Source organism: Gekko japonicus, unplaced genomic scaffold (genome assembly GCF_001447785.1).
Source record: "Gekko japonicus isolate JY-2015 unplaced genomic scaffold, Gekko_japonicus_V1.1 scaffold409, whole genome shotgun sequence".
Taxonomy (NCBI): Eukaryota; Metazoa; Chordata; class Lepidosauria; order Squamata; family Gekkonidae; genus Gekko; species Gekko japonicus.
Window position 1 is genome coordinate 833,779 of NW_015161963.1, and position 13,503 is coordinate 847,281.

The following is a 13,503-nucleotide window of genomic DNA, read 5'->3' on the forward strand; positions in this document are numbered from 1 at the left end:
AGCCACAATCCAGACCACATCTGCACAACCTAAATGGGCCACTTCCCTCCATTCTTGACCAAATCCTTGTTACAGGAAGGACAGGGAGATGTTTTAACTCCACATTAAAGCAGGATCCCAGAGGAAGGTAACATGGACAAAGCAGATATCACAGATACGTGGCCACGGAAAGGGAGAAGCCCAACTCCAAACTGGATAACAGAAGAGAATGGGCATCCATCTTGCAAGGCGAAAGGGGGCACAAGCGAGAAACTTAAAACCATGGCTCTCTGCTCCACTGAGAGTAACTGGCCACTCCCAAAGACTTCCTGGCTGGGTTGGATGAGGGCTGTTTTCTCCACAGAGCAGTGGGTTGGGTTGTGCTGGGCAGGGATGGGGGAGAGTCTCCTCTTGTTAGGCTTTCCCCATCATCTCTTTGCTTCTTCTTCTTCCGCTGTTTCATCCAATCCCTGAGATGGCTGCATGCTGGGCTGAACCGTTTGGACGGTCTCTTCTAGGCTGCTGCTGGGGAAGACCACGTAGCGGGCACTGATGACTTGGCCCTGGGACTCCCGCAGGTTCTCTTTGCTGTGCCGGATGCCATACCCAAAGTAGACCAGCAAGCCTAAGGCAAAGAGGGACAGCAAGAGTAAAAGTAAACCCAAACATATCACCATAGGTCATAATCACACCATGACCCCTTTGTGCAGGCCCATAACTGGATCATTTATGGTGAGGAGCATGAAGGTTGCAGGGAGAGCATAAGTTAATATGAAACAGGAAAAAAACCTTTAGTCCAATATTATTACAAATTATTAATTTGAATTTAATTGGATTTTTAAGTGCCAGGTATCCAGTTGCTCCTTGGGGTAGGGTTGCCAACTCTGGCATCGAAAATTCCTGGAGTTTTGGGGAGGATGGAGTTTGGGGAAGGACAGAGCACCATAGCTTTGTAATAATATGTCCTGACTTCTGTGATGTCACATCCGGATTAAAGGTCAGCTCTTGCATCTCCTCTTTCTGTGAGATCACTTCCTCCTACTAAAACTCATTTTAAACATAAATTTCCCATCTCATATCACCCCCACATTTCCCCCCATCTTGCATCACTTGTAGGTTATTGTATGTATGTGTTCTGTATGTCATACTAACCTTTTTGGAAGGGCTGTAGCGCAGTGGAAGAGAATCTGTTTGGCATGCAGAAAGTCCCAGGTTCAATCTATGGATCTCCAGTTAAAAGGATCTGGCAGTAGGTGATATGAAAGACCCTTTTCTGCCTGAGACCCTGGAGAACCACTGCCAGTCTAACTAGACAATACTGTCCTTGATAGACCAATGGTCTGATTCAGTATAAGGCAGTTGCATGTGTTCATGTTGCTGGAAGATACACAGAAGCTGAATATGTATCAGCTGCACAAGGTTGTCAAGAGATACAGCGGCTGCGCCAGCTACTGACAGATCCAGGTATAGATGTACCACAACCCATACAAGTATATGAAGACAACCAAAGCTGCATTCATCTGTCTAAACAAGAAGATGTGAACATATGCCCCAAGCACATTGACAAGGTATCACCTAGTGAGAAAACTGCAAAAGGAAGACATCATCAAGCTGATCTGTTGTCCAACAGGAGAAATTATTGCAGACGTTCTCACTAAGCCACTTCCTAGAAATCACTTTGAAGATCTAAGAGAAGATGAACTGTGAGCGAAGTCAGGAGACATTGAGAAGGGGTGTTGGAAGATTAAGGACTATACGCTGTCTCTTAGCCTCAGCATTCAGAGGGGGTACAATAGAGTCAGCGAGATAGATGGGCTCAGGACACTGACCATCCTTTCTTTCTCTCTCTGATGCTTTCAAACAGATGGTTATTCTTAGGGGAAAAGACTTCCTTCCTGACACCTTCTCTCTCACGCACACACTTTGACAGATCTCTCCATCTTGGCATCATGGATGCAAGACATTCTTCCTGCATCTGCATCCATCCTAGTTAAATTAGAAACTATCCTGTCTCTACTCTTTCCTGTCTATAGAATGGAGCTCTATAAATAAAGAAACTCATATTAGTTTGCAAATATGAAAGAGGTTCCATGAAACATTATTTTCTTATTAGCACACACACAGAGACTGGAGACACTTTGCTGCATGGTAAGCCTTGTGCACACTGCTAACTTGCTAATATTCCAGAGAATATGACACGTGCCCTAAATACATGTGTTGATATAACTGGCTGCTATCCAGTTTTGTTCCATTCAAAAACACCCCCCAACCCCCTCTCAAGTCCTCTTTAGTTTTCTTTATGTGTTAATTCTGAAGAATCATAGGAAGTCGTCAGCCAACAGCAGTCGATCCCTCTTTCAATTCCCAACTGGCCCTTTGCCTTGAATGTCTTTACAGGTAACAACCAAGTCCTTACAGAGGCCATAAGAGAAGCATAAGTCCTAAAGCATTCACCCTCTGTAGCCACTCCAGGATTTCTGAGCCCACCCGCTGAAGCTGCCATTTTCTTCAGGGGAACTAATCTCTGCAGTCCAGAGATCAGCTGTAATTTCAGGATAATTCCAGGCCCCACTGGTAACCCTATCTGGAGCTCTAGATTCTAGAGTAATCACTGATTAATATTCTATTTACAAAACAGGGATTATTTCTGTCCAATGTAGCATTAACTGACTGAGTCATTTTCCACTGTACAGACATATAACCACTACCTCATTAGTGACAATAACAATATTGCAATCAGCTCTATGGTAGGTAACAGACGGAGGCATCTAAGCAGCTGGAGTATATAAGGACAATAATGCTGAAGTGGAGATGCATCATTCGGGGGGGAAAAATGAACCTGGTTTCAAGATGAGGAGAGGAAAGAGGGAAGATGGCAAGGCCAGAGAGGAACGTGCTAATAAAACACTACTAATTCAAGATAGAAAATGCTGCAGAGTTTTCTCAGGAACGTCATCTCGTGTTTGGCTAGTAATTTCTTCTTACATTTTTAACAGGTTAACATTTCAGTAGGAATGTAGAGCCATGAGAAGACCGAGAGAACAAATGAAAAGACCCATAAAATGTAAAACAATGACATGGAACTCCTGTCATATACCCAGTGAAGAGAGACTGGCCTATAGCCTTGCAACAAGCTGCAACTTTGTCAGTACTCAGTGGGTGCGTTCAGACGGGGCATTTGCAACGGTATAGGTGCCGGTTGGAATTGGTGTACTTACCGGCGTTCACACGGCGAACATCTGCATTTCGTCCCTAACCGTTACAAAGAGCTTTACACCGTTGTATTCTGCCACTAGGTCCCCAAGTGGTGGTATCCTGAGTGCAACGGGTGTAATCGCTTTACCCCCCCGTCTGATCGCTCTCTAACGTTGTAGAGCCACTTCCGTTCGGAAGCCCGAGGCTTCCGATTTTCGCCCGCCATTTTTTTTTGTTAGGTCGCCGATATGCGCTTGGGCGCAATTTCACCCTGGCGTTTGTTTTTTTAAAAAAGAAAAGGTCCTTAGTTTAAGGTTTTGGAGGACTCCAAGACCTCAGGGAGGCCAGTTTGGTATTTAAACTTTAAAGGTAAGTCCTTACCTTTAAACTTTAAATGTAAGATGGGGTGTTTTGCGCATGCGTGAAGATCGCCATTCTGTGGATGGCTGCCTATGCGCATGCTCAAACTGAGTTTAAAAAAACCACACCAATGCCCGCTGCATGTGAACGGGCATACAGCGATGGGCTCTGCAGACAGAAGGAAAGTGTTATCGCATTTCAGCCGGCATAAACTGCACCGGTTCCAACCGGTACAGTTTATGCCAGCTGAAACGCCCTGTCTGAACGCACCCATTATGTCTCAAAATTCTTCTCCTAAGAGAAGCTGCAGGTGGTATCCCTGCAGTAGTGTTCAAAGCCGGGCTGGGAAAGGCAGGGTGGTGGAGAGAGGGCAGAGGGTGATGGGGTACAAAAGTGGGCGGCAGTGCCAGAGTCCCTCTGACTGCAAGTCACATCCAGTGCTCCCTCTAAGCTGTGGAGTCTTGTGAGCAAAAATTCTACTTTGTGAGCTACTGGCATTAAAGTTGTGAGTGAGCGATTTGGCTGCTGCATAAATTAGTTTGCTCTGGAGTCATCTTTCCTGTGCTAAGACAAAAACCTGTGAGCTGGAGGCTAAAAAACTGTGAGCTAGCTCACACTAACTCAGCTTAGAGGGAACACTGGCATCCCTCATTCTGGAATCTCACCCACCTAATACCAAGTCGTCGTGGTTATGGTAAAGTGAGGGAAAACCATTCTGCACACGTCTAGGAGTATGCCTGTTTGCAGTCTTGCACCACTGAAAAAATGAACTGTCATCTTCCTTTTCATCTGGTAGTTAGAAGTACTGGGACTTAAGCCTGCCTGAGCAGCACTGCCCTCTTCAGTTGATTAGCCCTAATTTTACATTTTGGGAGAGGTAAATATATGCATTGACAGAGGCTATTAATTGGTGAATAAAGAGCACATGCTCAGATTCACATATTCCTTCACCAAAACAACAAAACCATGCAATGGTTTTTGCTAGGACCAACCACAATGACATAAAGGTTTCCCTTGCTCAAAAGCCAGTCGAATCCAACTCTAGGGGGTGGTGTTCATCTTCATTTCCAAGCCGAAAAGCCAGCGCTGTCCGAAGACGTTTCCATGGTCGCGTGGCCGGCATGACTAAACGCCGAGGCACACAGAACACTGTTACCTTCCCACCGAAACGGTACCTATTTATCTACTTGCAATTTCTTGCTTTTGAACTGCTAGGTTGGCAGGAGCTGGGGCCAGAGATGGGAGCTCACTCTGTCATACAGCACGATGGTCTCAAACTACACCCATCATTCCCATAGTTACCCTCATCGAGCTGTGGCAGTGATATAGCATTCTTGATGATAGGCGAGATGGCAGGAGGTGTCAGTAAGGCCTCATCATTATTTCTGCTTCCCCAGTTCCTTAGTGAGCTCTTCCTCACGTGCCTGGGTGTCCAGGCAAAGACGCTATTGGGTTTGGCTGCCTCGCCACCATGGTTTCTGAGGAAGGAAGTGTCCCCAAAGGCATCTCCACCATGTCCGACATGCATGGTATGGTAGAAGTCCCCCAGTGGTGGACTGATCATGTCTGGTGTCAGATCTCCTTTCAGGTGCCGCTTGTTGTGGGAGCGGATACCCAACTGATTACTGGCAGCTTCCCAAGACTCATATCTTAGCCTCTTTGAAGCCCTCTCTCAGAAACTGTGTATTCTGTCCCTCATATCAGGTGGGCTTCACTTGGGCAGTGGTGATGATGTGGGGTACACGTCTTCTGTATTCTGTCCCTCATATCAGGTGGGCTTCACTTGGGCAGTGGTGATGATGTGGGGTACACGTCTCAGAGATCAGTCTCAAACTGCTGAGCTACAGACCTTCTGGTCTGCAGCTCAGCGTGATAACCTCTAAGCCACCGTGGCCCCACAATGACATAAGCCAATAGCAAATTTTCAAATTCTCTAGAACATTTCATTAGGCTGAACTCAAAAAAGCGTCTGCTTTTTTGGATATTGCGTCAGACCCCTGCAACATTTTTCTGCTTTGAGAATAATTCTTCATACAAGCCAGGTACTACAAGGTGACTTTCAAGCAATGATGAAAAAAACAAACCAATCAGCCACCTGGCCGAATGCTCCCAAGCACTATTTCCCACCTCCTCATCCCAGTCCCCTGGCCCAACTTACTCCTCAAGCCTAACTGCAGATAAATGTAGCTCTTAGTCAGATTTTCTGCCCCGTACTTTTGTTGTCATTGCTAATGTTCAGGGGGAGAAAGAAAGAAAGAAAGAAAGAAAGAAAGAAAGAAAGAAAGAAGCAATGGAGAAAAGATGATGAAACAAAACAGAGAAGAATGGGTCCCAGTCAATAAAGGGTTAACTGTCCAGCAGCCCTGCTCTCTTTCAGCCTCCCTTCCTCCTCATTTGCAAGGCAATTGCGAAAAGGCAGGTTGCACATTTCCACTGGTGTCACTACGAAAGGGCTGGAGGCTTTTCTTTAAAATGAAAGCAGGACCTCCGGAGAGGTGAGGCTGGCATATTTCTAAGAGGGCTATTCCCCTACCTACCCCCATAGCTACAGGCTGAACAATGTGGCAAATAAATAAACATATAATGCAGCACAACAGGATTCCACGAGCTAGAAGGAAGCAGGAAGAGCAGCACTTCAGCTCTAACTAAAGACAAAAGTAAACCACCTAGCCGACCAGGAAGGGTTCGTCAATCATTTACTCAGGTCCCCCAGACAGCCTGAGACAATCACTCCCAGTTAGCTTACAAAAGCATGCTGCCCTAGTGATTAAATGGCAGGGGTAGCCTGGGCTCCAGCAGCAAGGGACAGCCTCTGCAGCTTGTCAGCTTAAAAGGGCACCTGGACAAAACACTATACTTCACCAAACAGGTGGTGGTGGTAGAAAATGTGTCAAGCAGGGTTGCCAAGAGCCACCGTGGGGCCCCCAGACAAAGTTTCCACCTCGGCCTCTCCCCATATGACCCTGATCCAAGCAAAATATCATAACAAAACAGTGTTCCCTCTAAGCGGAGTTACTATGAGCTAGCTCACAATTTTTTAGCCTCCAACTCACAGATTTTTGTCTTAGCTCAGGAAGGATGGCTCCAGAGCAAACTAATTTATGCAGCAGCAAATGGCTTGCTCACAACTTTAATGCCAGTAGCTCACAAAGTAGAATTTTTTGTACACAAGACTCCATAGCTTTGAGGGAATATCACTTGGCTGGCTGTTACCACGCATCTATAATAATAGAAGCGTCTGCATGTCCATCTGTTTGTCCATTTGTGGCAGGCATAATGCATCAGGAATCTCAAAATTGGTCACTAGCTTCAGAATGATTATGGGAGTTCCAAGGCCAAAAATGAAAGGAATTGGAATATCCTGGACAAAGTTAGCTCCAGGAACCCCCCTCCCTGCTATTTGCTGTTCAGAGCAGGCCCGAGGCTTTTTAGGGCACTAGGCGAGGCTAGCTTGTGCCCCCCCCCCGCGAGGCTGCCTTTGGCGCCCCCCCTCATTGCACCCCATTTTCTCCTGCTCCTCTGAGTCTCTGAGTGTGAGTGAGGAGTGGGGGGGAGGAGGAGAGGGAGAGGGGTTTCGCAGGGAGCTTTGCTCGCACTCGGCTTGCGCTGCCGGCTGTCAGTCCCAGTTCCTGCACCACGTGACCTTCTGGTAGAGCCACTGAACAGAACGAGGCTGGCAGGGAGGAGCGGGAAGAGGGAGGGGAGGGGGTGAGGAGGAGGTGGGTGAAGCAGGCGGGCGCACTGACCATTTTGCAAGTGCCTGCCTGGGACAAGGCTGAGGCATGGTGCGCGCAAGGTGCCGGGGCCATTCCTCTCCCGTGTGGTGCCTTTCGGACAACGGGAGCCCTGCTGCGGGGGAGGTGAGGCTCTCCTGTGCCACCTTCCCCCTCTCACCTGTGAGCCTCCAGGGGGAGGGGCCCCTGGCCAGGAGAGGTGCCGGGACTGGATGGGTCTGAGCAAGCCATGCGAGAGGCAGCGCCGGCGAGGCGGAGGGGGAGTGCGTGGCGGCTGGTGCAGCGGGAGGCTGGAAACTCCCTTCCTCGGTTGGCAAATAGAGGCAGTGATGGCCAGGGCACGCGGTGCAAGCCTTTGGTAGGGGCGGGGGAGGGTGGCTCAGTGCGGCGCCCCCATGATGACCCCGTGCTCTAGGCGAGAGTCTAGCTCGCCTAGTGAGCGAGCCGGCCCTGCTTCTGTTCCTCACATATTACCAATAAAACAGATTAACATTCTGTAATTATGTATGTAAAGGGTAAGGGGAAGCATCTTTTTATGTCTTTGGTAGATTATAGGGAAATATTTACTCCCCCCTTCTGTTCATAATATTATCAAAAGTTTGCTGCTATACTACTACTAAATATGTTCTAAATTGCCAAACTGAGAAGGAATCAAGACCAAGAGTGGAAAAAAAGAGTGGGAATAGAAGTGAGGATATAGGAATGGCTGATCGTGAAAAGAAGAGAGCAAAATGAAGGAGGAGAAAAGTGTAGGAAAGAATGAGAGAAATTAAGAAAAAGACAACAAATTGTTGTTTGTTTGCTACCACACTAACAGGGCTGCCCCTTTGCAAGATCTGGGTGTACAGACAAAACTATGGAGCTGGAACTAATGGAATTAATTATAGACCGATATCTCCTTATTAGGAGGCTGCACCCTGGCAATGGCCGTAGCTTATCCTAGCTGGTTTTGCCTTTCTCCAGTGTTGGCTTGGCTGCTGGGTTTAGAAGGATCTGAGAAGCAAGGGTTTCTCTCAGACTCCTAGAATCAGAGCAACTCCTACCTGCTGTGCTTGTCCTTCCCTTTGCCCTTAGTGGCTGCAGTGCAGAAGTGCATTGGGGTGAAAAAGTAAATGCATCCTATGACTAAAGCATGACCTTGGCTTCAGGGGTCCTCTAACTGACTAGGGCCCCTGGAATCCCCCCCCAGGCTCCCCCTCTTGAAAGCCCTGCCATCAAGTTGAAGCATGGTGACCCCATAGGATTTTCAAGGCAAGAGATGTTCAGAGGTGGTTTGCCATTGCCTGTCTCTGTGAAGAGACCCTGGACTTCCATGGTGGTCTCCTATACAAATACTGACCAGGGCCGACGCTGATTAGTTTCTGAGATCGGATGAGATCTGACTAGCCTGGGCCATCCAGGTCAGGCCTACCAAAAAGGAAAATGTTCAGTGAGCTATTTGTGCAAAGAAAGATACTTAGCTCATCAAGGAGCTAAACTAGACGTGGAATGGCCTGTTTTAGCAAACACCAGATGTCCCAAACAGCTCTTATGACATGTTCATGTTAAAAAACTTATGCCTGCTGGACGGAGTCACGCCTTGAGGGATTTCCTTGACCATCTGATGGGAACTGGCCATGTCACTGGGCATGCCAATGACACAAGATTCCACCCAGGTGTTGGTAAAGGATTGCTGTTGAGTCACAAGAAGGCTTCCACTAGCTTTTGACAGATGTCAGACAAAAGGGCTTGTTACAAGGATGTCAAAAGGGCGAGGATGACAGCCAGGAGAGGCACAGACATCTCCCATACTGCTCTCTGTTTGCCTCTCAAGGACCCCAGTAGGAAAGTTTCCTCCCCTCATCATCCCTTGCTAATGAGTTGCTTCCCAGTGTTGGGAGACCTCACAGGCAATTCTTCACGGAGCCTGTGGAGTTAACACAGATACACCCCAAACCATTATCCTTGATGGTCACGTATGAATTTTGATGCTGAATATCTAAAAAAATGCAAGGGATATTTTATATTTGTCAACAGCATTTGATATCTGAAGATTTCACTGCAGGGCGCAGTCAGCAATTGGCTATATTTGACCATGTTCTGATATTGATTTGAGAAAAAAACAACAGTAAATTTTATCTTTACTATCGATGAAGCAGAATATAATATCTGAATTCTTGATTTTGATGTCCAGTTTCAGTTCTGGAATTGCTGGTGTACTACTTAGGGTCTTAGACTATTATCTGGGAGACACAAGTTTGAATCCCAACACTGCCAGTCAGGGTTACCAACTTCCCAGTGGGTCCTGGGGTCCTACTGAAATTGAAGCTGATCTCCAGAATAGAGATGATTTCCTTTTGAGGAAATGGCAGGCTTCAGACTCGATGGCATTACAGCCCCCACTTTGCTTCCTCCCCAGGAATTTCCCTCAGAACTTCACGAATTTCCCATGCCAGAGCTGGCCACCCTGGCTGCCTTGGATGACCGTGGTCTACTCACTCTCTCTCAGCTACAATCCAGAATTTTTGCTCACATGTGTTTGTATGATAAAATAGAAGGGGCTTGTAAGCCACTTTGGGTCTCCATTGGGGAGAAAACTGGTGTGTAAATACCTAAACAAATCCATATTTTTTGATTTAAAAATGAAGTAGTTAAATGTGAAAATCCATTAGATTTAGAAACTGCATTTCAAGCTCTGCTGTGGACATGACCATCTTCATTTCCATATTCTTGTTCAGTGCAGAGGAGAGGAATGAAAACAAGCTGGTCCACATTGTGTTTGGTGGGCTGCCTCCGCACCCTTCCTTCTTTTCTAGAGGGGTGGGAGAAAAGAATTTCCCCCTCCCAAAGCTTCTGCCGAGTGTCCAATTCTCTCTCTCTCTCTCTCTCTCTCTCTCTCTCTCACACACACACACACACACACACACACACACACACACACACACTGATGGGTTCTCTCTCAACATCCATTTTCAAAGAGCCGAGGTACAGCAGCCGGTCCCCAACTCACCTACAATCAGCCAGACAGAGAAGCGCAGCCAAGTCATGTAGTTGAGTTTCAGCATGAGGTAGACGTTGAGGAGGATGCTCAGGGCTGGAGTCAGTGGTACCAAGGGTAGCTAAAGGGGAAGAGAGGAGACCAAGGTGAGATGGACGGGCTGTACCAATTCATGGGCCTTTCAACAGAGTTTAGCTGAAAGAAGATGGAGGCTCCCAGCGGTTGCTCTTCTAAATACCTTCTCTGGAAATGCAACATGAGAATTTTCCCAAGTGGAGTGGTTTTTGATGTCCAAGGGCTGCTCCCTACTGCAACAGGGAACATATCTCATTTGCTGAAGGAAAAAAGTTTGACAGCTGGAACACAACCAGTGAAGAAAGAAGTCTGTGGCCAGGAGTCAGTGAGGGGGCAGGCTTTCCAAGGGCATGCTGGGGTTTTTTTGAGGGAACTGATGCTGCTCTGCAGACTCTAAAACCAGCAATCCATTCACAGCTTACCTACTAATGAGCATAGCAGCTTACTGTTTCCCATGATCAAATTCTGGAAAAACCATGGAGTGAGAATCTGCACTCAAACAGAGCTGGTGGCAAAGTTGTCCTGTGTCTGCCTCACCAGAAACAGACTTCATGACAAAAACACATATTTCCCACTGTGGTGGCTTGAATTTGCTGCCTCAGTAGGAGAGGAGAATGGAAAGGGGAGGGGCCTGCAAAGTATTTAGGGGGTCAGATGTCTTGCAAATCCCTTATCAGGCTTTGGCCCCGGTTACCTGGAATGTCTGGCTTTTTTTTTGCTGCTCGTGAACCCCGATGAGAAGCAAGCTGAAGACAAAGGCCAGGCTGAAGAGCACAATCAGCAAGCTGTAGCTCCAGGTGGGCAGGTGAAGCTGGTTCTTCCCAAACACCAGGATGGAGGACAAGCAGAGGGCGGACACCATGAGGATGATAACAGCCACTGTGACCACTTCTCCAGGGTAGAAATCACTGAGGAAGTCCAAGTAAGGATCAAAGATGGCCTTGAGCTGTCCTGGTTCCCGCTGGCTTTTGGCTTTTTCCTTGCCTACCAAGTTCAGCTTGTCAGAGAAAGATTCATACTCTTTTGGTTCGCTGGCACCAATGGTCTCTGCAGATGCTGGTGGAGCATTCTCACTCTCTGAAGGTGGGTTCAAAGCCTGGGACTTTGCCCGCTGGAAGCGCAGAACGATGACGCTGGCTGCTACAAAGGTGTAGGCCAAGAGAGTGCCGATGGACAGGAACTGGACGAGGGCCTCCAGGTCAAAGATGAAGGCCAGCACGGACATGAGAGTGCCAAACACCACAATGGCCACCACAGGGACTTGTGTCTGCGGATGTACACGTGAGAACACCTGGAAAAAGAGCCCATCCTCTGCCATGGCATAGACAATCCGCGGCAGAGAGAAGAGGTTGCTGAGGAGAACTGTGTTCATTGCTGGAAAGAAACAGGAGAGGCACATGTTCAGAAGGACCACCCACGCACCCTTCCCTCTGCTGAGCGGCCTGACATGGTGAGGGACAAACTGTACAGTACTGTGACAGAACATAAGCGCTGCTTGCTGGATCAGACCACACAGAGCAGACTTTCACCCTCTCCTTCACAAATTACCCATCAATAGCTTGGCCCTGTTCCGCCTTGGGGCTGAGCACCCATTGGCTGGCAAGGCACGAGCTAGGTCAAAGGCTTTTGTGACGTATAAACAAAAAAGGTGATCGCCTTCATTCTCTCTACTGGACAATTAATGAGGAAGAGGAGAGGAAGAACAGCCCTCAGCTGACAGAAGGGCCATAAGGGAGGGGAGATTCAGGCCTCAGTTGGCAGTGCAGGTGATGAGAAGCTAAAATAGATTTAGGGAAAGCCCAAACCCTGGGCTTCAGCCCATACTCACCACAAATAGACCCAGCAGCCACAATGAAACCAGCCCAAGCATAACCCCTTTGGTAAAAGGCATCAGCTAGGGCAGAGTCAGGGTCCAAGGAGTGCCACGGCACCATCAGTGTCAGCACCATGGAGACCAGGATGTAGGCCCCTGTGGCCAGGCCCAGTGAGATGGCAATAGCTCTAGGAACAGCTTTCTGTGGGTTCCTGGCCTCCTCGCTGCATGCAGCTATAACATCAAAGCCCACAAAGGCATAAAAGCATGTGGCTGTCCCAGCCATGATGCCTGAGATACCAAAGGGGGCAAATCCCCCTTCAGCTGCCCCCCAGTTTTGGGGCCTGGCCAGAATGAATCCCATCACAAGGATGAAGAGGATGACTCCCATGCTGATAGCCGAGAAGACATGGTTGAGCCAGGATGAGACTCGAGCCCCGAAGGAGATGAAGGCTGTTGCTATGAGCAGAATGCCTGATGCCAAGAAGTCTGGGTAATGTGCCAGGAATGGGATACTCCAGGTGCCAACATGGGTCTCGGTGAAATTCTTGATTCTGTGATCAAAGATGGAGTCCAGGTAGCCGCTCCATGCTCTGGCAACAGCAGCCCCGCCTATCATGTACTCGAGAATGACATTCCAGCCAATCAGGAAGGCCCAAATCTCGCCCACAGAGATGTATGTGAACATGTATGCAGAGCCCGTCTTGGGCACATGAGCGCCAAACTCAGCATAGCAGAGAGCAGCGAGCAGAGAGGCGAAGGCAGCAATGATAAAGGAGATAACGATGGCAGGTCCTGCAGTCTCCTTGGCAACCGTGCCAGTAAGCACATACAAGCCAGAGCCCACCATACCCCCAATGCCTAGCAGTGTCAAGTCAAAAGTGGTCAGGCATCGGTTGAAGGCGGTCTCCATCATGTCATCCTCCAGAGTCTTCACTCGATTCAGCTTCTGGCAGAAGCGGGTCAGTTCCGCTGAGTGAGGCAGCCGGATCACCATCTTGGTAGGAAGGTGGAGGGCCCGCCCTTCAGCACCAACAGTAGGAAGGCAGGACACTCTCTCCTTAGTCTTCTGCACAGAACTCTAGCAAGGAAAAGAACAGTCATGTTAATGGCCTACCAGCACTGATCCATCTAAACAGTGGCTTGGGGCAAAAATACTGGTTGGAGAGCACCAGTGAAGCAGCCATGAAATGGAGAGAGGTGACCCTCAGCCTCCACCGAGCAACAGTACCTGGGAATTCTGCCCGCGCTTGAAGGAAGTGAACAAAGTGTTCTATGCTGAAGGTGCCTGTAGAACAGGTTCAGCTAAAAGTCCCTCTGGCTGGAAGACCATCCCTTATTTTGACAGGACGTTTTTGTGAGCAAGTGGC

General features: G+C 48.2%; 1 protein-coding gene across 1 annotated transcript; it reads right to left on the reverse strand.

The window, feature by feature from the left end:
• Nucleotides 1-407: 407 nt before the first annotated feature.
• Nucleotides 408-13,387, reverse strand: SLC7A4 (solute carrier family 7 member 4). The gene is made up of 5 exons (XM_015429608.1): nucleotides 13,365-13,387; nucleotides 12,149-13,214; nucleotides 11,015-11,694; nucleotides 10,258-10,366; nucleotides 408-604 (listed from the first exon to the last, which is right to left on the reverse strand). Exons 2-5 carry the CDS (start codon nucleotides 13,128-13,130, stop codon nucleotides 408-410), a joined length of 1,968 nt encoding a protein of 655 aa, XP_015285094.1. The 5' UTR covers nucleotides 13,131-13,214; nucleotides 13,365-13,387.
• Nucleotides 13,388-13,503: the final 116 nt, after the last annotated feature.

What these genes read in the sequence shown, in the direction of transcription:
- SLC7A4 (XM_015429608.1), bottom strand. Translation starts at nt 13,130, where the DNA reads ATGGTGATCCGGCTGCCTCACTCAGCGGAACTGACCCGCTTCTGCCAG. An exon ending in AAAAAAGCCAGACATTCCAG is followed by an intron (nt 10,367 to 11,014) that starts GTAACCGGGGCC and finishes CTTCCCCTTTAG; the next exon opens with CTACCCTTGGTACCACTGAC. An exon ending in CTCTGTCTGGCTGATTGTAG is followed by an intron (nt 605 to 10,257) that starts GTGAGTTGGGGA and finishes TCTTTGCCTTAG; the next exon opens with GCTTGCTGGTCTACTTTGGG.